Below are 27,748 nucleotides of genomic sequence, written 5' to 3' on the forward strand. Positions count from 1 at the left end.
ACACAATTAAATTATTATACAGTACATATGTCAGACCTATTTTGGAATATTGCAGCCTAGTATGGAATCCATACAATATTATTCACGAAGAACGCATCGAATCTATTCAAAAACAATTTCTTTTATATGCACTTCGTAAATTAAACTGGACAGCATTTCCTTTACCACCACATGAAGCACGCTGCATGCTCATCAATATTCAAACACTTAAAGAACGCCGCGACCTTGCAATGCTTTATTTTATCAGCGACATTATTTCTCAACGCATTCAATCACCTTCTTTATTATCGCAATTAAATTTTTATACACCTAGCCGTCAATTACGAACCAGGAATTTAGTTTTTAGAAAGAAACACTAGAACGAATTATGCAAAATATAGCCCAATCAATCGAATAATGCGCCACTACATTCATATTGCGAACATCTTGACCTTGGTATGTCCAAAAATGAAATGAAATTACAGCTTAGTCGTAGAAATAATGCGTAGTATCTAAGTAAACATTGTAAACCATTTATATGTAGTCTACATTTGCTCGACGAAATAAATAAATAAATAAATCCTTCGAAATAACGATGAAAATCACAGATATAAAATTTCAATTTTTGTGTGCCATGAATCTGAATAAAGGGGTTAAATTCAACAAATTGATTTATTTTATTACAACCATTGATATTTTGAACAGAGGTTGGTTCGGTAAATCTGCATTTTTCAAGGTTTACTTGCTTGGTACTAATGTAATTCTTGTTGGCACCTGTGTCTATGAGAAATTTTAGTAAGCCTTTGGAAGTTTTTATTTCGATGTAGGGGATGAAATTATTTACGTCGGATGAAGGTCTGCCGCCGCTTGATGAAAATTTAGATCATCAATTTCGGCTGCCTTGCTATCAGTTTCTTGATTGAATTCTTAATTTTGGGGTTTTGTTTCAACTGGTGTAGATTCGTTAGTGTTTTCATAGGCAGTTTTATATTGTTGGTTATGATTATCGTAATAATAATATTCATTGGGATCATATGAATAGGAATCATCACAATTTGTTGGAAATTCCTCTATTTGAAAATGTGGACGGTTAATATAATTGATCTGCCTACTTCTAATGGAGTTATCCACTTCCATTGGAGTTGGCTTTGGTTGTGGGTTTTGAATCACTCTTTGAGGAAACGGAAATGGTCGCTGTTGGGGATTTTGAAATGGTCCTTGTTGTAAAAAGGGTCGTTGTTGCGGGAGTTGGAATCGTGGTTGTTGGAACGGAAAGGGTCTTTGTTGTGTGAATTGGAATGGTCGTTGTGGTCTAAATAGAATGGGTTTTTTGTGAAAACGGTGGAAATTGTGGTCTACTATTAAAAGATTTAATGGGCCATTGAGGAGATGGATTTGGTTTTTGTGGAATTGGTGGAGGTTTGCCAAATGGTTTATTTCGCGTGTGAGAGTAATTGCTTTCTTCGATGCATAATTGAAGGGCATCCTTCAAATTTGTTGGGGCTTGAGCCCGGATTATTGGTCCTAACGGATCCTTTAAAAATCTTTTCGCTGATTTGCGAATGCAAAAATCTGTACAATGCAGATAAATCTGTATAAATGGCATCTCTGGCTCTGCATTTTGTTTTTAGAAGGCCTAAGGGCATATTCTCGCAAAACTGAAATGTAGATGCGTTGCTTGTTTAGAGATGATTCTTTCATCAAGAGCTGTCAAATCGGTAGAAAAATTTTCAATTACTCCACCTGTTCAACGGTTTCTTATGAAAACGGGCAAATTCATTTGAAAAATCATAGTAGAAGTTGAAGAAAAAGTTTTTACTCTGAGGTGATAATGTTGATCTTAGTTCATTGTAAGAAATCTACCGTTTATTCAGAATAGAAAATGAAACTTGGTTTCATATCATTTTTCAAATGCTTGGAAATAACAAATAAAGTATCCAAAATAAATAATACTCGATCGCTATACATTCTAGTACTCGAGAAATCAACATTACACTGGTTTCTGTTTAAAAAAATGTTGATCCGAAAAAACCTTACCTTACCCAATTTCACACTAAAAAAAGTAGTAGTAATCACTTTGAAATCGATTTTCTTCTACTCCGAGTGTACTTCTATTGCTGATATCTATTTGTACTATTAAATAAACGATAAAAATGTTGCCAATCACTACTGCCGATATGAAAATTTCCGAAAGAATCCTCCTTTTCTTGGTTCTATTTTTCATTAGCAGGTGTCGCTACCGGTCGCAACGCTCTGAAGGATATCTGTCTAAAATGACATACTGTCGTATAATTTAAAACAGTCAAAAATGAAACTCGAGCTTTCATTGCTCAACGCGAAGATTTAAAATCTGTTCTATATATTTCAGTAAATGTATTGGTGTTGTGTCTATTCACTACGATGTTTCAAATCAGAAACAAAAAAACTAAATTAATGATTTCGACAACGATATGAATATTCTTCAGGAACTTCTGAAATTTCTGGATCATAGTGAGCTAGAGTGCTTCTAAATGAAACTGCATTATTCAGTGCAAAACATTTCAAACTTATATTGATAGTTTCTGAAATTCGACGCTTTGACATCTCGTCTGTCAGATTTCGTTACAAACGCAAAAAAAATAAAACAGTGTTCTATTGGTGTTGCAAATATTCATTAATATGAAACAATTTCGTCGAGCAGTTTTAAATCTGTTTCAAATTTGTGCTCGAAAAATAGAACTAAATCTCAGCAATGCGCTTGACATGTTTTAGTTGTAGATTTAAAGTAGATCAGGCCATATAAAATAAAACAGTGTGGCAAATTACCTTACAATTCCTTTTTTGTTTTTTTTTTTAAGTTTACCGGTATAATGAAAAAATACACACGTCTATTCCGATGCCCATCAGCAGTCAACCAAATATGAGTGAAACAAACAAAATTATTATTCTAGTTTTGCTACTACCAAATACAATAAAATACATTTTAAAATGAAAATTTACTTTTATCCCGAAATTTCAATTTTTAACCAAAACAAAAAATGAAAAGTGAAAAGAAGAAAAAAAATAAAAAATCATAAGCTTTAAAACGTTTTTCTTGCGGTTCTGGTCACTCTGGCTACCAGCGGTATGACAAACAACTAGCACCCATGACTTCCCTAGAACCGATGAGGCGAAATTCTGGTAGAAACGGTTGTATCGTTTGAGCTGTATGTCTGGCAGCGGTGAGGTAGTCGGATATAGAATGGCTGCCAGCCATATTTTACCCGCTGGCAGCCAGTCGTTTGGCACCCAAGAAAAATGCGGGGACATATGCTCAACATCAGAGAGTGTAACAGTAGCGAGGTATTTTTACTTTTAAGGTAGCGCTTCGCCGTGGTCAGGTCGAAGCGAGACAACTCACTGCTTCCTCTTGCTTTGTCGCCGAAATTTCACGCAAAATTGCAAATTTCTCCAATACTAGCCCGATTCACGAAAAATCAAAAACATACGATTGTAGATAAATTATTTTACTATGCATTTGGCGAAAAATATCAGTTAGAAAGCGCTTCTTTCGCGAGATTTCGTGCGAGTTTTGTTAAAAATTTTGTTTTCTTTTTTCTTTTTCTCGCTATAAACAACTCGCATGTGTAGGGATGTGCTACGGTTTTCAACAAAGCGTCAAAGCGTATAACGAGAAATGTTTTTACGCTGCGAAACTAAGGGGATGATAAAAATGAAAACGTGTCGACTAGCTGTATCTTAGCTTATTTGTGACCGATATTGAAAGTTTTATCATCTTTGGAAAGGTACATTCCTTTAGAATAAAATCGGTTATGGATAATGCTAAATAGTGTTGTTATTTCAAAGTTATCATAACAAGTAAATAAACTGTCTTTGACTAACGATATCTCAACGGTTGGAATCATCAAGTAGTATTTCTGATCAAACTCTCTTTCACAAATTCAAGCATGATCGGAACCTCCTAATTATTTTTTGCATGTTTTTAATGTTCAAAGTGATAACATAATATAATAGCTACATTTTAATATACTAATTAGTTGGATCTTATAACAGTTATATTTTGAAATAGTTTTCGATTCACTGAAACAACTTGAACAAATCGATGTTTTTGCTGAATTTTTCCGAACCTTGGATGCATTCGACCTGTAGTAAAAAGTGTAAAGCAAATATAAAATATTTAATATCTAATGGTCATATCTGGTATCAGATAAAATGTTTAAAAAGAATATAAATATTCATTTGCAAAGAAATTTAAGGAGTACTTGAAACTTATAGATGAAAGCAGAGCAAGCATCTAATCCTTTGTAAACATCAATCGGATTACTTCATTCCTGTCATATTTCTGGAAGAAAAGAATTCCGTTGTGTCTAAAATATTCCAAATGATATTTTTACATTCCTTGCTAAGTCACAAGAACATTAGTTGAGTATTTTTAATAATACATTTAGTGAACTACCACTTTTCATTCCCTTGATACTCGTAGTGTTAATGACTTACTTGAAATTTTTCAGTCGAATCAAACTGAAAATTAATACCTACATTTGGGAAATAGAAATTCGAAATTTGTTTATTTTGTAACCTACACTTACAAACTTCTTCGGGAGTTAGTTTATTAAATTAACTGATATAAGCGATAATCTATAGAAATATAACATTTGCTTTATATTGTTTTTGACCTACAAACGACAACTTTTCAAAAACCCAAGCGATACTGATTTTGGTGCCCTCGAAGTAAAGTCTTGGTATTACATTCCTTCCGTGGAATTTGACCGTTCTGTTTCAACAGATTTCGCAGCCGATCCTTAGCATGCAGAATTATTGCACTGCTAGTGCTATGATCCTATTTACACTAAGAATCTTTACAAGCCAAGTAAGACTAGTGCCTTATGAATTGAACCGCCAACCCGGGAGGTTCTCTCAAAAAATCCTGTTTCAACCCACCTCGTTACACCACCGTTCTTACTACCAGTAAATTGAAAATTTAACCAAGTTTCAGTCCAGATTTTCTTACTACAACTATCCACACTTATAAATCTGATCATGAATCGTGTGTGTGTGTGTATGTGTGTGTGTGTGTGTGTGTGTGTGTGTGTGTGTGTGTGTGTGTGTGTGTGTGTGTGTGTGTGTGTGTGTGTGTATGTGTGTGTGTGTGTGTGTGTGTGTGTGTGTGTGTGTGTGTGTGTGTGTATGTGTGTGTGTGTGTGTGTGTGTGTGTGTGTGTGTGTGTGTGTGTGTGTGTGTGTGTGTGTGTGTGTGTGTGTGTGTGTGTGTGTGGTTTTCTCGGAGATGGCTGAACCGATTTTGACAAACTTAGATTCAAATGAAAGGTCTCATGGTCCCAAACGACATTCCTGAATTCCATTCGTATCCGACTTCCGGTTCCGGAGATATAGGGTAAATCGTGCTGAAAATTGTACACCGTCACTTAATCCGGCGAAACAAAAAACCTAAAAAAATTCTAAACTGGACTCAAAACCGTTATTTTCAATCTTAGGGTCAAAGGTCTTATGGTCCTACCAAAAATTACTGCATATTTTCGGATAAAACAAAAATTTAAATCATCGTTTAGATTTTAAATTTAAATAAAAACTAGTAGAGTTTGTACGTCATCTTAGTTGGTGGCCGTACGAACCGACTTGGATTATACCGGTTCTCGGGTTCCGGTACCGGAAGTGCATATAATAGTGAACCCACTTTGTTTTCTTAAGGATGACCTACACAAGCCAAGCACTGTTTCATTCTGTATGTTATACTAGTTAATGCACAAACAATTCCTTGGTTTCTTTCAAAAATCGAAGAAAACATATTTGAATAGAATACCACAATACTATATATGAGAAAGGCATCATTACACCACTAGGTGGATTAAAACAGGTTTTTAGATTAGCACCACTCTTTTCATACAAATATGCAAGGCAAATGCCAAGCGCTTGGTTGAAAAAATGATGCCGACTTTGTGACATAAACGCTGAAGCATGCTTTTGTGAACTACTCGAATCAATCTGAATCAATTGGTGTCAAAAATGAGCTCAAATTTGTGTCCGACATTATTTAATAAAAAGATAAACAATATTTTCATAAGACCACTAGGTGGATCAGGAAAAAAATTTTTTATTGACTTGGACAGGCTAGAATTTTTTTCAACCAGTCATCGGCCACATTCGATCGAAAAATCAATACGTCGTTATTCAGAATAAGGGCGAATGACTTCACTTAGTTTTCACCGTATAGTGATACCCGTAATAAGGGCCATCAATTTATCTGATGGCCTGATACTCCTGTTTCTTTAATTGATCACATAAGATGCCAAGGGCATCTAACTACATGAAACTTGGATAATTTCATTATTTCTTATATTGTCGAACTTGGGTCGAGGTAATAAACACTGGAGGATCGTTAGTAGACGGTAGTAGCTGGTAGGTTGAATCTTACATGATAAGTTATCCAGGTGATGTTGGTAACATACATATCGACGGTGGCCGCACCTTTCTGTCCGTGTGAGTCTGCGGGAAACGCCAATAATTCCGAAGGCTCAGTAACATGATCCCTATATTTACAGACGTAATATTCACAGCCTTATAGCAGGAATCAGAACTAATTGGCTCAAGTAAAACGTTCCCCTGGTTATTTGGAGATTTGTGCCTTGATTTGACTTCTCATCATTTTCCTGATGGGAAGGTAAAGATAAAAGGAACATTGATGGGATTGCTAAGCATTGATTGCATTGCTAAGTGAGTAAGGTATAAAAAGAGTACAAAACTAAGAAAACCGTTCCTGAAAGTATGCTGCACGATCAGTAGGTGTCATAATGCTCATTTAATAAAACCTTAATCCCCTGGAAGCGTTTAGAATTTCTACAAAACCAACACTATTCTGCACTCCGAGAAAAACGAATTACAAAATGCATGAGCAGAAGTAAGTTTGGCGCCTTATAAGAAATCATTCAATCCAAGAAGAACGATGCATCCCTCTGACTACATCTCTTTTTCACATTGGGTGAGAAACGATAGAATATTCTTTAACTTTAAACTCCCGAGACACAGGTTTCACCATTCATGGAGAAGCTTAAACCCGGATACGTAGTTGTGTCAAAGCGGAACAGTTATATATTAGATGATATGAAGTACCGTAATCGCGTTCACAGAAATCGCACGAATAATACTCAGCACGCTGAATAATACCCATGTGATAATTTAAATTGCAATGCCCAGTCAAATCTCTGCCCATAATAATGCATTTTTTTACATATTTAGATTCTAATCTGATAAAAATGCTTTTGTCAGAGCACAAGTTTGCAAGCTTCGCCATGTTTGGGTGCAGCTCAAGAACGAATCTTGTTGAAAGTGGTGAAGCCCATTCATTAATTCATAAGATCGGTCATTCTGGTATTACTTGGCGGCTTGGCAGCTTACTTATTTATTTATTTATTCATTTATTTATTTATTTATTTATTTATTTATTTATTTATTTATTTATTTATTTATTTATTTATTTATTTATTTATTTATTTATTTATTTATTTATTTATTTATTCATTTATTTATTTATTTATTTATTTATTTATTTATTTATTTATTTATTTATTTATTTATTCATTTATTTATTTATTTATTTATTTATTTATTTATTTATTTATTTATTTATTTATTTATTTATTTATTTATTTATTTATTTATTTATTTATTTATTTATTTATTTATTTATTAAGTGCAGAGAAAAGCCCATTAGAGCTGAAATTATCTAATCTCTTTCTCCAACAGGCATAAAACCTCCTGATCTTTTAAACCAACAGATTAACAATATTCAAATGGTACATAAAGTAATTTATATACATAAAATAGTTTTATGATTGATTTATATTATTTCTATAAGTACACTAAAATTTGTTGTTTATATTTATTCAAGTATATATCATATATTTCTGAGCATCAAACATTATTGAGAAACTTGGACTCCTAAAAGTACTTACCGTCCGGAATTCCACAAATAAATGGATGACATGGGCAGATAAATGCTCCACATGATGTGAACTTTGTGTCCAATCTCTGCATAACAAGTTTCCGTACCGCTAGGTTGCTCCGCAGGGTTAAATATACCTGCTTTTTAGAAATTAAAGCACCAGCTTTCTTCTCCATCCCCTTAACTGATTTGCTGCGAACAACTTCAAAAATATTTTGACAGAGGAGTCTACCTTCTGCTAGTTGCTGCAGTTCCGGGAATGTTTTTTTTTTCTTTTGTAATTTCAGTTTCCATGGTAACCTATCAGATATACGAGTATTAGAATGAAACACGTGTATGATCAAGTCAATCTGCATCAGAAGGAGTATTTTATGGTTTGAATAATTAACAAACATTCAAATCTTAAAAGTCGTCAAGCAATGCCAACAAGTTTCAGGTATTCAACCAACTAACCAAACGGAGTTAACTAATGTTTAAAAACAAGCTTTTGGAATACCACTCGAAACGAGTACATGTAAACGCTTCAGACGACCTGCGATCTTAGTATGTTATAATACAATAAAAGAATGTGGAATGTTACCTCATATTTTCTCTCAAAACTTTCCATTTCTTCAGAGGTTATAATATTGCTGTGTTCTATTCTATGTTCGGATACGTAATCATTACTTTTGAGTGTTTTTTTGGAACGTCGCTGATACGAATCTTCAGATTTTCTGGTGTTGTTATATACATTCTTAGTAATCGCTTGCTTTAAATATTTTTCATAAATTAAACCAGGATTACATCCGACAAATGTTTTAAATATCTCTTGTTGCCAACTATACCCTTCGTTATATTGAAGGAAAGCTATTTTCACTCTGCGCTCATACGACCCACGCGATGAGAGGTACAATCTTTTTCCACCGATAAACTTAACCACGGATGCAAACACAGCTTCGGAATCATTCGAAGTTTTTCCACCTATCAGAAGCTCTGCCTTTTCTGCTAGATCTTCGAATATTTGAGAAATCTTTTCAAAAAGTCCTTCTTGGCTTAAAATATCATACTCGGATTTCTGTGAACTTGGATCTAAACATTCTAATGGTATACTGAATTCCTCTGAAACTGTATTTTGTTCGGATTCATTTGTTTCAGAATTCAGTTTCAGAAGGTTTATCGTTTCCATAAGCTCTATATCATAAGAATCTTCGTCGTCATAATTTGGTTCCGTTTCGTGAGACTCTTTTTGTTTACAAAAATAATCCCTACAATTTTCGTGTATTCCAAAAACGTGGTATGGTATGTTCCGAAAGTCGGATCTAAGTTCATCCGCACTGTTGTTGTTAATTGCACAATATTGAATAGCGCTTCGAGCTCCTTTCCCGAGTCGGTAAATTTTACTTTCTAAAATTTTTTTCGACTCCGATGTTTTTCCTGCTGAAAGCTGTAATAATACATTTTAGTATCGCACTAATTTACTAGCATGGAATAAGATACAATAAATTATAAGATTGTTGTTATACGTGGTAGAACATTAGACCCAAATATTTTTATTTTGCCATAAAGGGCGACATTTTCATTACTCAACTTCAACTTCAACTATAATTTGAATTCATGTATTTATTGATATGTTGTTTAGAAATGCATATAGTTTTCAGAAAAAATAGTACATATAATCAATTTGGAGATTGGTATTTGAAAGAATCTTTTGCATATCTTTTTTACGGCCTTCATGATTCATAGGTAGAGATAGGTTTTTACATAGTATGTTACATATGTTACATTTTTGTCGCGAATAAAGCATAGTTTACTATGAGGCGCCTTTTCAAAATTTACTCTCTGAGAGAGTGATAGGCTTTTGATCGTGTATATCTCTTGTTGTACCTAACGAATCAACATAATTTTTGCTACCTAAAATCGGAAATATGTTCATAAATTTGTGATAAAATTTCCAATTGTGTGACATAGTCTCAAACAATTCAAAATTATTTTTTCTGAAATGTTTGGTACCAACGAGTATAAAAGTAGAAAACTCATGACGCGTGTGTACCTTTCTCGTATTTTGAAAGCTCACAGCTCAGTGATCTGTAGCAGAATTCATACATTCTAATTACCAATAGATTCGAAATTTTTCAAGTTGAACGCGTATTGCAAAAACATTGAAAACCCTGGTTTGACCGATGTCAGCACCAGCCAATCAGAACGCGTTCTGAGGAAGAGAACACAATATATGCTGCTGTACTACTGCATCGGTATAAAAGATGAACATTCTACTTTCTTCCATCACTTGCTGAGCAACGGTCGTCGAAGCATGATATACGGCAGAGCAACATCGACGGCCTCACGATTTTGTAATAAAGCGAACGCCGAACAGCAAAATTGCAGAACACCAAAAGCCTGCCAGTGGAAGTCGTCAGTCGTCATGAGAGCACTGTTTTGTTAAGTTGTCCGGTATTTGAGTAGGAATTCATTGTGAGTTCCTATTGTACCTACTGATTCTGCCCGAAATGGATTGTTTCATCTTCTATGAAGTCTAATTCGAGATCACAATATATTCCGAATCAAATTTCGGACGAGTTTTCCGAGTGTACACACCAAGAGCCATCTCAGTTCTGTCTACATGCATATCCGGTTGGTCGTGACAATTCAAGACACTATCCAGTCCCACAGATCATCACAAAGAATTAATTGAATTTTCTCCATGCCTTACCAACAGCATAAGGTTCATCAAAATGGAAGTTGAAAAAAGTTTGCGCCGTCAATTACGACATTCAGCGGTCTCGCGCAATGCGAAAACGAAAGTATTGTGTAGAACACATTTCTATACTAGTATGGGTGTCGTTTCGAAATATGTCGTGCGAAACAGAGTTATCACATGCATAGATTAATCTATATTTTATTTCTTTTGAAAAATACAGATTCAAATGTGGCGAAAGGAATAAAATTTCTTAACGCAGCAAAAACCACATTTATTTAAAAAGTGTTTTACTAAATATATTCAATATTTCCATGCGGATTATGAAACAAGTCAATATTTCCATGCGGATTATGAAAATCGAAAACTGTGTAATCTACTAGTACATTAATATGTAATCATTTACTTCACTTGGAAAATCTTACCTTCAGCAACCGCTTATTAGTCGCTCGAACAGCATGGTTGCAGCATTCCTGCTTCTCGAGTTGTGCTCCCCAACTTAGACGATCTTTCAATTTATAAAATGTTTTGGAGTCACCGTCGAATATTACTGGTGTCATTTTTATGCTATCTTGTGCATACACGTTTTGAAACCCTTCAATTATTATGTCAGTTTCCATGGCTCCTGACGGTCCACTAAAATTTCGATAACAGTTGTGGCGTATAGTTCGTTGTATTTTTTCTTCCTTATCACAAATGACACAATCTTTATTTCGAACTCCTCCATACAAAATTTTGCCAGTTTCTTCTCCAACGATTGGAGCACAACCCGAAGCTGCATTATATTTTGTACCATATGAGCGGCTACTGTAACCGCCATCAGCCGATACTGCAACGAGCGGAAACCCTTCGTTATCGGTTTTTCCATTATCAAATGCTACTTCTTTTTCCTGAAAGATTCGTTCAATTTATGGTCTAATACGTCGTCTATTAATGGCTCTAGTTTATAAAAGGTAGATTCGGCCATCATCCGAATATTTAATGATGACAGAAGTGTTAAAGTGGATGTATAGGTTTGACCACTTGTTATCGTGCCGAGGACTACATTCTTCGCTAGTTGATTTTTTTTCATAGGATTTGAGTAATGCCCCACAAATGATTGCGAACATCCTGCACATTTGAAATGTATTTTGTCAACCATCGTCACACAAGAAGCGGACTCAGCAATTGGATATAAATCGCAGTTTTCACAAGTCTTAGAATGCTTAGCGGCGATTTTCCAGGCCCACGCCAAGAGATAGTCTGGTTCTACAATTCTATATCCATTCAACGAGTGCCAATTAGAGTGTTTTTTTGATGCAAAATGATGAACCCGTCTTGTATGTGTCGAATTTCTACTGAAATATATATATATATATATATATATATATATATATATATATATATATATATATATATATATATATATATATATATATATATATATATATATATATATATATATATATATATATATATACATACATACATATATATATATATATATATATATATATATATATATATATATATATATATATATATATATATATATATATATATATATATATATATATATATATATATATATATATATATATATACATACTATATATATATATATATATATATATATATATATATATATATATATATATATATATATATATATATATATATATATATATATGTGTGTGTGTGTGTTAGTGTGTTAGTGTGTGAAATTACCTGTCGGATGATTCTAGTGTAGAACTTAGATGATTAGACGAGGAGCTTTGGTCGGTAGATTCTATTAAAAAAACATTTTTTATTCATTGATGTCTAGTCCATTGCAGTACGTATTGATGATTTTGTTTTCAATACGTCTTAAAAGTAATACTACTGTTACCAGTTGAATATAAATTTATCTTAATTTTTATACGATTTCAAATATTATAGGATGCGTATGATTACATAATATTCATCTGAATATCATTCAGATGGAAATATTGAAAAAGGCATATCATAATTGAGAGCCAAGAATCGTTTTAATTGTTTTGCTTGGATGGGTAATGCTGATTTTTTATTGAACACATCTTAATCAGTACCATTGACAGGAGTATACGGTCTCTCAGATACCAAAAGCAGTGGAAACGTTTAGACTAGAATTTTGTTAGTAGTCTATTTCTGTTATTGAAACCTAGTCTTTTTAAATGATTTTTCTTATGTAGTTTACATTTAATGATTTTTCTTATGTAGTTCGATTTTTTTATGTAGTTTATGTAGTAGTGAAAAAACTAATACAGGCTCAGGGTACTTAATTAAACAAACACTTTTCACGAAACTGTGTTGGTTTCGCACTTAGCAAAGGGATAATCAGGAATCAGAACAAATTGGCTCAAATGGCACGTTCCCCGTGGTATTTGGAGATTTGTGCTAGTTTCGAAGCTGCTAACAGATGATTTGACAGCAGTTAAGGCGGAAACTGAGTTATGATTGGCATCAAGCGAAAATAACATTAGTTTATTAACGTTTTTGTCCCGGGTTGGCGGCTAAATGCACAGGACGCTGGTCTTATAAGCCAGTTGTCGTATGGTCGAGCCCCGACCTGGAAGGATTCTTAGTGTCAGTAGGATCCATAGTACTAGCCATGCAATGATTCTGTACACTAAGATTCGGCTGCGAAGTCTGTTGAAACAGAAAGGCCAAATTCCACAAAATGAATATAATGCAAAGACTTTGCTTTATTAACGTTTTTAGTGTTCGATGCAAATAGAGCAAATAGAGTAGGTATAACTAGCTGTTATTGTTTGTTTTTAATGAAACCATGATGGTATGGTCACCAACAGACAAAAAGCCAAACCTTTAAACAAACGGAAATACTAATCATTTAGCTACTAAACTCGCAATGAGGTTATTGAGAGCAAGGGTATCTCTATAATCGAAACAACCAGATAAACTTTCCACCAGATACAGTTTTACACTTTTTTAAATTGTTAATAATAAATCTTGGGTGATTATTTCAAGAAGTAGTCGAAGACATTGAGCTTGATAAATCCAAACAATATATAATAAGAATAATTCGAGGAAAAATTGGTATACATTGATATGATCTTTTCAAAACAAGATAATTATTTTTTTGAGTTATCTTAGTGATCTATACCAATACTTTTTCTTATATTAAGACACTACAAGAACGAGGGATTTGGGGTTAACCACCCCAAGTCACTTAAGGGAAACTTTTCTTCTGAAGGTTTTACACGAGTCTGACGTGCGCTTCTCAAACGACCCATCAGGTGGGTTCCAGCACATAGAATTCAAGATGCATTCAGGGAAACAATAGTTCACTGAACACACATGGATTTTAAAGTAAATCATGCATGAATTCCATGTGAATGAAGAAAGTAAGGCAATCTGACAATCTCAAATTTTCTACCGATTATGTATACGAGATAACAAATCTTACCTGTGCCATCATACATTTCAACCGTTGAATGATACACAAAGCTATCCTCAGCGCATTCATAGGACGAACAATCACAATCGTTGAATCCTAAAACGGATAATAGTTTTTCTTCCATAATATCTATGCAATAAATTTTTTACTTATTGAAAAAAGTTTTTCAGTGATCTAAAATCGTTCTATCAATGCTTAGATAAATTCATATCGTTTATTGAATCCATACCATAAATGAAAATAGACATTAACTCTTACCTGTCCCATCACATGTTTTATCTGTTGCACCAATCATGGTACAATCTTCTGTGCATTTGTCTGATACACAAGAACAATCGATGTTTTCTGAAACGGATGAAGTATAACTAAATTATCATAATGGGAACGAATATTATAATCCTTCAAAACTCGGCCGTTTTGTCGATTGTTCGATGAATATAAATATAAATATAAATATAAATATAAATATAAATATAAATATAAATATAAATATAAATATAAATATAAATGTAAATATAAATATAAATATAAATATAAATATAAATATAAATATAAATATAAATATAAATATAAATATAAATATAAAAATAAAAATAAATATAAATATAAATATAAATATAAACATAAATATAAATATAAATATAAATATAAATATAAATATAAATATAAATATAAATATAAATATAAATATAAATATAAATATAAATATAAATATAAATATAAATATAAATATAAATATAAATATAAATATAAATATAAATATAAATATAAATATAAATATAAATATAAATATAAATATAAATATAAATATAAATATAAATATAAATATAAATATAAATATAAATATAAATATAAATATAAATATAAATATAAATATAAATATAAATATAAATATAAATATAAATATAAATATAAATATAAATATAAATATAAATATAAATATAAATATAAATATAAATATAAATATAAATATAAATATAAATATAAATATAAATATAAATATAAATATAAATATTAATATAAATATAAATATAAATATAAATATATATATAAATATAAATATAAATATAAATATAAATATAAATATAAATATAAATATAAATATAAATATAAATATAAATATAAATATAAATATAAATATAAATATAAATATAAATATAAATATAAATATAAATATAAATATAAATATAAATATAAATTTAAATATAAATTTAAATAAATATATAAGTACAATGTGGTTGTATGCATGCACTAGTTTGAGTATATTGATTTCATGAGATTTCTGAAACAGGCGATATTTTCGATATATTTTACAATATCCATTTTTTATCACTTATTTCGTTTTCAAAAAGGATAATGAATTACTTCCATTTGATTTCATACTAAAGTAAAATGGAAATGAATCAATTTGAAGCACAAGGTGGGTTTATTAACGTGAATGACAATAGAAAGATAACTTTATAATTAAATTAATCTTATTCATATGTTTTATTACTAAATTTTGGAACATATTTTCGTCGGAAACTATGGTATCTCGTTTCAGATTGTCTCGAAAGTAAGCCAATCTCAATTTACACATGCATACATACACAAATAAAATCGAATGTTGCAGAGACATAATTCTAGTTACCTGACGCTTTACGCTTCTTTATTGATTCTCTGAGCACGGCATTTTTTTTGTTCGCCTTTCTTCTCTTTGTTTGAAATCCCATTGTGTTTCGAACAAAACAAACGAAGCGATTTTCACGATGCGAACGAATGTCGAGTCCAAATGCAACTGAACGGGCGTCGGTTCAAGCACAACTATCCGAATCCTTTTATGCAGAGTTCAGCTCAAATGTTGCTGGTATGTGTATACGAACGTAGCGTAGCAAAAGGATACCGTTGGCCGGCAGGTTTTGCGCAACTTTCAATGCCTATATTGTTTGTATTTTTTCTTTCTTTCTTTCTTTCTTTCTTTCTTTCTTTCTGTTACTCTCGGTGGAAGGATATGTAAGCAACGAAGCCAACCTTATGCATTTATTCGTACATCTACGGATTTTTCATTATCCTTCTCTTCAGATTTCACATCAGATATCTTTAGATATCTACAGAAAATATTAATATCGCACGTTTTTTCTGAGAACAGCCAATAATACTGTCCTAATTCACTTTAAAAATTGTTATGGAAGGACGCAACTGAGGTATTATAGCCACTCACTTTTCTCGGAGATCTATGAACCGATGTTTACAAGCTTGGATTCAAATCAATGGTGTTAAAATTCCATAAGAATATCTTAACTTTCATTCGGATCCAACTACACGTTTCAGATGTATGGTACTTAGTGTAACAATGTCAATTTGAGTATTTCTTCGTCGTTGCATCACTTTTACATATAATTCTTATTCTAATATAATACTAATATAGTCACAAAGATTTGAGTTTAATAAAACATATTCCTCTTATTTTTTAAATATAAATTATAAAATTAGCTGAAATTTTTATACATTTTGTTGTTGATTTCGTAACCTATTTTGAGTTTGTTTTTATCAGAACATCATTTTTATTAAAATTTTGCTATTGGATGAACTAATGGACGCAGTAGGAGTCAGAACTAACTCTCAAAAGGTCACGACAAGCAAGAATGTCTCGAACTGGGACATTGGATAGTCTACCTTGGGTACGCAAGGAATTTAATAGTTGAGATCTGACATCAAGATACTCCACGCATGTCCAAATGACGTGATCAATATCGCGAGAACCTTCGCCACAAGCACTAGTCTAGGAAAGTCCAATCCTAAAGAGATGTGCATATAACGTGTAGCGATTGGATATGAGTCTTGACATCACACGAATGAAATCCCTACTCACATCCAGTCCCCTGAACCATGCCTTTGTCGATATTTTAAGAATAATTGAATGCATCCACCGACCCAGATCACCTTTATCCCAAGAAGAATTCGTTAAAAGCGGCTCTTATATTGCATGGAATGGAGCAATGAGCTGGAACGCATCCTATAGTGATTTGTTAATTATTATTCAATATGTCGCTCAGGCACTGTTTTATTTTGCCCAAGAGAAACGGCTCATTCTTGCCAGTTATGTTTGAGTGAATGGCTTCAACTCCACTCAGACTATCTGTGAAGAGGAAATAATGGTTGGGAGATAATGTGACGATTACACTCAAGCTATAATAAACACTGCTGCTAACTCTGTTATATAAACAGATGCAGGTTCTTGACTTCATTTTCTCAGAGTCAATATACCTGAACTTACTTGTAAATATTTTTGGGATTTCCATCGAGCGTAGGTGATCCGGGATTCCACGCACTTCGCGCTGCTTGGATGTGTCGAAAAATATAGTTGAGTCAGATATATTTAGGAGGCTGACATGGATAGGAATATACCTTGAAGGGATGATTTCCTGTGACATATGGTTAAAATATACTGTCATGAATCTTGGTTGAGATTGAAGCTCAACTAGCCTTTTGAAGTTACTAATAACCAGGGGATTCAGTACCTCACATCTTATCAGGAGGCGTGATGAAAGCTCCCAAAAACGATCTTTCAACGGAAGAACTCTCGCCAGAACTTCAAGACTCATTGTATGTGTCGAATACATGCAGCCTAAGGCAATTCGCAAACAACGGTGCTGAATTCGCTCAAGTTTGATAATATGAGAGTTTGCAGTGAAACGAAAGCAAACGCATCCATATTCCATCGCATTCCAAACTACACTCCGAGGTATTTGAAAGATATAACTTGCGCGATAATTTTTCCCGTCATATGAAGCTGTACGGGATCATGCTTTCTTGAAAAGGTGACCAGCTTTGTTTTCTCCGCAGAGAATTCAACACCCAGATGCAGGGCCGCCGAGAGAAAAAACCGGGTCCGAAGGGATTTCAATACGGGCCCCCTTCGAAAATACCTCTATCTTGAAGGATTGTAGGAGCAAAAAAAAACAAAAAGTTTCAAGGTATGGTCCATTGTGAGCAACAATTTTTAAATCTTCGAATTTACGAAACAAAAATTTTTAATTTAAGAAACAAAAAATTTTAAATCTTCGAATTTACGGGCCCCCTAAAAAGTTCGTTTCTATTCTCTCATACTTCACTTCAATTTACTCTTCTGTCATTACACTTATAAAATTTCCTGTCATCAGCACTATCAGTACTGCAATTGTATGAGGTGTTTAAAACTATTCGGACTCAGCAGAAAAATATTTTTTAGAGCAAGGTTCTCAATTCGGCTTATCGTTTTTTACCTTGCGGAGAACATCAATCCGCTAATGTTTCATCTACAAGAGATTTATTACAAATGATTGCAAGTCAAGAAAAATCAAATAATAATAAATTTATATTTTCTGAATAAATTCTGATGAACAATTTTCACCACGTTTACGAGTTGCGGGCTCTGCAATGGAAAAGCCATACGTCTTTTTACCATTTGGAGCAGGAAACAAGTAGATCAATTCCGAATTGAAAAAAAAATCGGCCGACGCCTCACTGTTTGGTAGAACTATACCATTGAGAGTGGATCGTTGTGGATTTGTAATTACTTAGGAATTGATATCGATTTTGCCCTGCAAATTAGGCTGCTTGGAAAGAAAAGATGACATCGAAAGACTTTGAAAAGAAACTCAATCGCATATTTCGCTCGATTTAGTTGATCATGATCCAAACCATTACTTGTGTGAAAATAGTAGATGACGAAATCAATTTTTACAAACCTACATGGAAATGAAATGTGAAAACTGAGTTTTTATCGATCTGAATTTCAATAGCCTTCAATCGATTTCCCTCTGAGAAATCAAATTGAGTTCACGACTAGATGAAACATCGTTGCAAACAAGGATCATCTTAATAATATCAAGATTTTCTGAAGTTATTTGTTGCCTTTTATTATAGTTTAGCTTAAATACTCCGATGATAATATTGATTATATGAAAATCCTCACGTTCTAAGTACTGAATTAGAACAGGTCAATTATTTCTAAGAATTTTCCATGAGCGCTGTTTTGGATATAATTGAGAATTACAATCTATTCAATGTTTGAAAAAAAAAACAGAGCTGTTTCATTGTGTGATGCTGTCTTTCTAACATATCTCATAAATTTTTAATAAACTGATAGAAATCATTCAAACTTGCTTCACATTTCTTTTTTTTTTGACTGCATCAACTGTTGTTATGATGTTGCAATGCAAGATGAATCGTATAAATTATGACTGAAATGTAAATCGAATTCAAGCCATTGTGAATCTTTACCAACCGTTAACAAGTTCAACAGATTTCCAAGGTGATTTTTAGCGTACAAATTTATACCATGGCTGGTGCTACAATCTTATTGACGCAAAGAAAGCTTTTTATCGGGATTCAACAACTGATTGGGGAGAATATCTGCCGGTCTCATAAGAAACCTGTATATGTTCAGATAACTATAAAAAACTTCGCCCCTCTTAGAGCAGTATTTTCAGTTTCTATAAAAATTCAAACACAGCACACATGGCAATAACAACATCATGACAGTTTGATAGATTCGAATTGAACTTACACATTGGCCAATGAAATGATACTTTATTTTCTCATGACATATATTGTATCCAAACATAATTTGTTTACGAAAAAGTAGCGATGAAAATCATTACTGATTTCTGGTGCTACTGAAACACGAATAGAAATTATTTTACAAAGTAGTAATACTTACTTACATTTTCTACTCATCTATATTCAACGTATACGCAGAGAGAACGGACAACGAAAACAAAAGAAATGTTGTTAGCGTCTACCGCATGTGGCATTCTGCACACCCCAATGCATGCATTGACATTGTGTGCGTGCGAAAGAATAAGGAAAAACTCATTTATTTTTATAACTCGCACGAAATCTTTCGATAAAAACGTTTATCAGGCACAAAACGGGGATTCCAAGAACATACGATTCTAGATAATTAATTTTTCTATCGATTCGTATATAAATTGTGCCTGATAAACATTTTTATCGAAAGATTTCGTGCGAGTTATAAAAATAAATGAGTTTTTCATTATTCTTTCGCACGCACACAATGCCAACGCATGCATTGGGGTGTGCAAAATGCTACATGCGGTAGACGCTAACAATATTTCTTTTGTTTTCGTTGTCCGTTCTCTCTGCGTAAACGTTGAACAAAGGACGAATAGCTGTTCGGATTGAGATTATGCGATTGTCTTGATTGGTTGTACCATAGTGACGGCAGCAATTACATTTTTGCATCATTGCACAGTGGTCCGGATCCACAATTTAGGGGGACAAAAACATTTGTGGCTTAGCCTTATACTTTAGAGCTATGATGTCTTCGGAACAAATGATCAGTGAAAGATAAGCCATATTTTGAAGCATATGGTATTAGGGTGGTTCTAATTATTAGGGTGATCCAAAAATTATTTTCCGTATGTGTTGAGATAGAGGACTGCATTCTTCGGCAAAATTGTAGGAAAACTTATGTCAAGCAACTTTGCCGAAAACACTATTGGAGTATCTCTAACGGTTTTAGGGTTACAGCTATTTTAATAGATCAACTTAGGGTGTTCCTAAAAAAATCAGATTTTTTGCTCTAGCTTTCTTAATATTCACTTCTCGATTTTGGTGTCTTTGAATATCTTTTAGAGTTTGTTGAAACCAATTTTTTCATGACTAGCGCATTCAGGTAGCGTTTTCTGAACCGAAGTTATGAGCAAAACTAGTTCAAAAACAGATCATTTTTAAACTGCTATATCTAACATTGGAGCAAACGAAAAAAAATCGGTTTCTTTCATTTGATAGAAAATACTTTCGAGCATGTTTATAGAAAAAATGGCGGAGGAGATATTTTTTTCAATTTTTTAAATTGTGTTCAAACATTGGGTTTTTTCATTGAAAAATGCTCTTTCATATAAGACATTTATTAGCTATACATATTAAAATAAGGTATTGCTGTCTTCTAGCGTGTTAAAATTAAAAATGTTAATTCAGCTGCATAATCGGGAAGATGGAGTACATTCACGTTGGTTGTTACTCTATTCGATAATGCTATTACAGGATCAGACGTTCAAAGAAATCGTTTGAATACATCCTCTAGATTCACTAAACGATTGAAGTTCTGCGGATGGAACTGCCTAAACTTGCGAATTGATTTATTTCGACTCTCTTGTGCTTCCTTACTGTACATTATTTGCTATCTGTTTGGTTCCCTTGCAATTGATTGTTGAGCAAGAAGGCTGGATAATCTGGAACAACAATTATCCTTCATCTGTTTCCCTTTGCTGCTCAGAATAATAATCTTCCAAAAGGAAAACACGGAAATAACAGCAGGAAGTGGACAAAGTAAATGCAGAAATTGTAGAGCTTTCTCCCACAGTACTGGGGAAAGTATTTGTATCAACGAAGCTAGTATTCTGCCTGAACGATACGAAAGTGTTAAACGACATAACAGGCATACGCTCCCAAGCTTGGTACATATGCAAGCGCTCAGGAAAAGCTCTGAATTTTTCAAGAACTGAAACAAATGAGAATAATCCAAACAAATATCAATTTGGAATTTCGCCTCTACACGCAATCAGTGTTGCATCAAAGACATCATATTAACAAGATATCCAGCTCTCACATTTCCCGAACAAATCATTGGCAACATCCTTTTTTGCGAGCATGTCGCCCCCAGGCGAGCCCGCATCGAATCTTATACATAGAAGTAGGGGAGAAAAATGTCAAATTCGTGCGCGCCAAAATAGCAGGGTTGCGCACCCATACAATTGACATGATATGTTGAATGTGATGCCGTGCGATGGCGTTGCTGAACTGAAGATTGACTTCGCTCCAAGCTGACAGGGTCTGGTTGCATCCAGTATCCGTAAACAGAGAATATTCACTGACGGACACAAGCGTTCCAACAGGCATCGTTTCTCTTGCAAGCTCTCTCACTAAGAAGCTGCATGTACTGTCATTAATAATGTATGAGTTTCACTGAGAGAGATATTCCATCAGTTCAGTCTGATGCTCACTTGGAGACGAATCAACATGACTGAAATCTTAGAATGACGATCAATTTTTAAAATTTCCGTCGTGATCATCATTTGCAAGGACAACGTTTTCTCGGCTTGACTTAGTTCTTAGAAAGAAAATAAAAGTGCATTCGCAATGATGTGATGTCAGAAAATGATTATGAAAATCAAAGTATTATCATTTTCAATTCACTATAAAACTATAAACAGACCGTTTTAAAAACAAACAGAGAATGACCGTTCTGTTCTCTCATTCGAAATATTTTACTCTCTGCGTGTTGCCACTCTCGCGTCACTGTTGTTCGTGTTCGCCGTACGCTACCCATGGCATGAATTCGATCAACGTTGAATGACGATCATTTTGGTTCGTGACTTCGTATGATTTGACGTGTGGATGATGATCACGACTCAGTGCAACTCTGCACGCAATGATTCGATCTTTGGAACTTTGGCTAAAAGTGAGTTATTGTTTGCACATTGAGAAACCGACATGGCGCGTGTCCCGGCAAAATTAGCATGTCAAGGAGGAAGAGACAAACATACTAACGGCATTAAAAGAGCAGCTAGGGTTCAGAGTTCCCATTTTAAAATCTGAGTTTCAATTTGAAAAATCTGTGTAACATCTGTGTTGCAAATTTTCGGTCATAATCTGTGAAAATCTGTGAAATTTTTTTTGAAAATCTGCCATTTCTATGAAATATTCATAAAAATCTGTAAAAATCTTCGAATTTTGATAAAATCTGTATTCTGTGCTCAGAATCTGTGTGGCAAAATAGGCAAAAAAAATCTGTGGTTTTACAGAAAAATCTGTGAATATGGTAACTCTGCTAGGGTTACGTATTGGCCAAGACATCATCTTAACAAGATATCCAGCTCTCACATTTCCAGAATATATCATTGACAACATCCTTTTTTGCGAGCACGGTGCCCTCAGGTGAGTCCGCATCGAATCTCGTACATAGAAGTAGAGAATAGAAATGTCAAATTCTTGCGCGCAAAAATAGCAGCACTGCGCACCCACACAATTGACATGATATGTTGAATGTGATGCCGTGTGATGGCGTTCCTATACTGAAGATTGATTTCGCTCCAAGCTGACAGGGTCTGGCATTGGTGAATCATTACCTGGAGGCGGAAACTCGAATGAAACAGAATGATGAAAAAAAATTCCGGAAATTTGGGGTCGCAAAACGTCATTTTGTTTAGTGGCGTCTTTTAGTTTTGGCCAGAAGGTTTTATTTGTACCAGGTATAAATTTACTTTATAACAGTAAAGTGGTACCGAGCTATTTCCGACGAATTATAATACCATTGAAAAGTGAGATTACGAGTGATTTGTTGTATAATTCATTTAGGTACATCACATTTTGCAGCTAACTGGCTGAGAACAATTCCGGTTGGGTATTTGGCAAAAAGTAGACATTGAAAAGCAAAAATTACTGAAAATGTTCCCTTGATCCTGAAGCATATTCATTTAATAATAGTGTTGTTCTACCCACCGGCTAATAGAAAATTACACATAACATAAACATAAAGATAATGAACCGAAAATTGACATCATAAGAGACTAAGCACGGCTACGCATTTCATTTGACAAACATCAATATTATATTTTGTATGAATGTACTATATATAATATATATTCCGAATGCTAGCGTAAACCAAAAAATAAATTCGATTGGGAATTTGGAACACCAAATTTGGTCAACCACTTTGATTAATTTTTTAATAGATATAACAACACAAGCTGTATTGATTCACCTAATTATTTTAAAAAAGACGATTTTGCAAACGATGTTTTGAAAACATAAAAGGAAAAATCGATCCTCGGTATTTCCAAGAATTCGACATAGAGTTTCTTTTTAAGAGGTTTGATGCATTTCGTTTAATTGTTTAAATTCTGAAACAAAAAATCAAAACTGGAGCAATGAACGCAAGTAAACACGTTATTTTTGGCGTCGTCGTTTTTAAAAAAAAACATAATATTTTAATTGTTAATGATTCTTATTAAAGGGAGTTTGTCGTGCTTTTTACTGAATTAATGTTTCAATAATTAGTTATACCTAACAACGAGAAGTTCTGAGAAGTTTTAATCATGGTGTATTATCATAACATGAAAATATACTATTTTATCCAAATCATGACTAGTTTTGCGCATTGGAATTTGGCCCGTACGACTATTCACACATTTTTCCCGAAGATGACTCAACGAATTTCGATAAACTAGTGGATAAGTGATTATATTTTTTGGTCGTTGAGCGTTTGAAGAGCAGCATACCTAACGTAATAATTGTTCATAATAATGGAACGCTTTGTTTTTGTTTTTGTCCCAACAAAAATAATGTGAAATATGGCAGTTTACTTCATATAAAAAAGAAAATAAGCAGTCATTCAGGATCAAGAGTAAACCAAGTTTCCTGGTGTTAGAAATTTGTATATTACATACTTCATGTTTGATACGTATTTTATAGATCTACACCCAACACCACAAAAATGAAGATGGTACAATTTCTTCTACTTGCAATGGGTAGTATGGATATCAATGGATACAATCAAAGTTAATTTTTAAGTGATGAAGGTGAAGGTTATAGGTAACAATAGTCGAAGATTTTGTTCTGAACCAAAAAGAATATTATAGAACATTTCTTGGAAAACGTAGTGAAGTGTCGTATCGAGGAAATTTGGCGCCCGGGGCAAAATAAGAGAGATTTGCCGCCCCCATCGTTGGTTTACTGAGCTAAAAAAAACAAAGCTGAATTCCATCTCCGGAAAGCTGATTTGGGCGAGCAAAAAAAAAGGTCCCAAGGATTACTTTGTCGCCCCCCCCCCTAAAATTTTGGTACCCGGGGCGAATTCCCCCTTTGCTCTCCCCTTAGATACACCACTGGATGAAAGGTCTCTGCTTTGAATATATAATATACGAAATAACATTAAAAATCATTCCCGTTTTACACTATTCATTTAACTCTATCACAAGTGCAGTTAGTTTTGTCATCGCAAAATTTATATATAAACAGGTTCATGTATGATCTTACACCTGATGAAAAGCGTTCAGAATAATTTGACAAGAAAGATGCAGCTATCAGCTGATAACTTTAATGGTATGATACATTTTTTTCCATTACAGCATGGGACACTTACACTCATGTAATGCAGCCGGTACTACTCCTGCTGATTCCACCGAATATGTATGTTCAGTGCAAACAGGAAAAGGTTTCGTTCACAGTTCCTATTTTTCTTGAATTACCATTATAGGCAAAAATGACTGATTTGTTTCATTTTCAACTATATGATAGTTTTATCTGATCCAATCCGGAAAAAAGATTATGAAACTTGTTTTTACGCACACATTATTGACATTACCTATACGCTTGCAAGGTGTCTTTCCCCTTCATCCCGAGGTAGAAGTATTCTACAAGTAGGGTAACAGAGGTATTTTGGCCCAGTTTGTAAAAATATCCAGATGTTGTAATATCTTTGAAAAATCCGTCCGTTTCAAAATCGTCAAACGAAGGTCCCGTGTTGGCCTCCCGTTGAACGATTAATTGGACGTCCAACGATCCAACGTATTGGACGAAGGACCATTGAACGTTTTTTTTCTAAGAAGGTAGGCTTATTTGAAAGCTATTATCAGGTCATTGATCAGGTTTAAAAGAGTTGTAGAGTATGGTTCGGGAGATATAATCTTACAGGTGACATCACCGACAAATTGCAGTGTTCTTCAATGCTTGAACCGATTTCTAAAGCTCTAGGCGCTTTTGAAGGTTACTATTAGGTTATTCAAAGATTTGGTAGCCAGCGGCTCGCGAGCTATATGCGGCTCTTTGGATTTGAATCCTCGGCTGTTTAGTTATACGTAAATATCATTTGTTTCATAAAAAACCTTTTTTAATCCACCTATTGTTGTAATGGTGCCTTTCTCATATTACTTTTATTTTCAAAAACATCACTGTCGAGATTAAAAATAATAATAAATTTTTGAATAAAATCAAAAACTTTCTTTGGTATAAACTACCATCACCTTATTAATTTGTCAACAGTTAACCAATAGTTCGAGTTAATACAGATTTAAATGTGGCAACCCTGCACGCTATACAAAATTGAACAAAGCACGCTGTGTGCTAGGCGGTGCCGTTTTCTTCTTCCGTAATTGTCCCAAAGTAGCTTTATATACCAACTAACAAACAAGATCTACCAACTAGATGAATTTACCAGTAAGTTTTATAAAAATGTACACCTCGGTTCGCCTTCGCTTTTGAAAAAATACTCATAGATTTGAAAATTTCTACTAATCGCACTGTAATACCGAAACCGGAAGTCGGATCTGAGTCAACTTTTCGAAGACTTTTCAAAGAATTCGAAGACCCTTCATTTGCATGTTAGTTTGGAAAATCGGCTACGAAAATTCCGAGAAAATTGAGTGTGCATTTTTTTATAGATTTAAACCGGAAGTCGGAAAAAGATAAAATTTTATAACACGCTATGGGACCACAATACCTTTCATTTGAATCTGAATTTGCGAAAATCGGTTCAGCCATCTCGAGTGACATTATTTGTCACATACACATATACATACATACATACGCACATACACACACAGACATTTGCTTAGTTCGCCGAGCTGAGTCGAATTTGCTTAGTTCGTTGAAACACGCAACGCAACACGGTTTTCAAAGTGATTGTGTAGCCTTTCTATATGAGGAAGGCAAAAACTCTTCGAAATTGATCGAATCAATTATTGACGATTGAACTTCATTTATATTTCTCAGCCATTTGTTAAGGTCGGTTAAGTTTAACGAATGCCAATCTGAGCCGAACGTAACATTTATGAGAACATGACTTATATGAGAAAAGCATCATCACAACACTAGGTGGGTTAAAACAGGTTTGAACAATAATCTGTGATTTCGTAATTTCATTTATAATGTAAACGCACTCGAGATCAAAGTACGTGTGCACATCTAACCTGAACTTAAACACATCGCATGCGTTCTGCTCAAAAATCGCACAAATTTTGTGCAAACATCGCCCTGTGCACAAACTTGTAAGCGAACTGAACTCTGCACCCGTACACTTTCTTGTACACGGGCGCCTTTCTATTACGGCTAATCATTGCAATTGTGATTTTATCTTACAGTACAATGGATGAAAGGCACGAAAGACATAACCAACGCTGCTAGGACAATGAAAGAGATTCATAATGATTTTATCCGATTTTCTATAAAAGAAGCCCTAACAACCGACGACGGAGCTTATTTCATTATAGCAAGAAATCGGTACGGAATGGATCGCTGTTTCACTAAAGTCTCGGTAAATATGTGATTTTTTCTCTTTCTTGCAATTTGAAATAGAGTTTTGTATATATATATATATATATATATATATATATATATATATATATATATATATATATATATATATATATATATATATATATATATATATATATATATATATATATATATATATATATATATATATATATATATATATATATATATATATATATATATATATATATATATATATATATATATATATATATATATATATATATATATATATATATATATATATATATATATATATATATATATATATATATATATATATATATATATATATATATATATATATATATATATTTGGTGCCCTTTCAGTTCGTACAAGACAGAAGTAACCTGTATCAAATATTTGTTGTGAAGAAAACGTGTTATGCATTTTCTAATATTATTTTAATTATCAAAACTTA

General features: G+C 33.3%; 1 protein-coding gene across 4 annotated transcripts in view; it reads left to right on the forward strand.

Annotated features, from left to right (window-relative positions):
• The window catches only part of LOC131430372 (myosin light chain kinase, smooth muscle-like), a 1,014,414-nt gene that overhangs the window by 779,738 nt on the left and 206,928 nt on the right, over positions 1 to 27,748 (forward strand). For all 4 annotated transcript variants that reach the window (XM_058595295.1, XM_058595297.1, XM_058595296.1 and 1 more), the window contains one exon: positions 27,134 to 27,306. In XM_058595295.1, the coding sequence (XP_058451278.1) occupies positions 27,134 to 27,306 (173 nt within the window). The remainder of the gene's footprint in view (positions 1 to 27,133; positions 27,307 to 27,748) is intronic.

The sequence above is a fragment of the Malaya genurostris genome, chromosome 2 (genome assembly GCF_030247185.1).
Source record: "Malaya genurostris strain Urasoe2022 chromosome 2, Malgen_1.1, whole genome shotgun sequence".
NCBI classification, from domain to species: domain Eukaryota; kingdom Metazoa; phylum Arthropoda; class Insecta; order Diptera; family Culicidae; genus Malaya; species Malaya genurostris.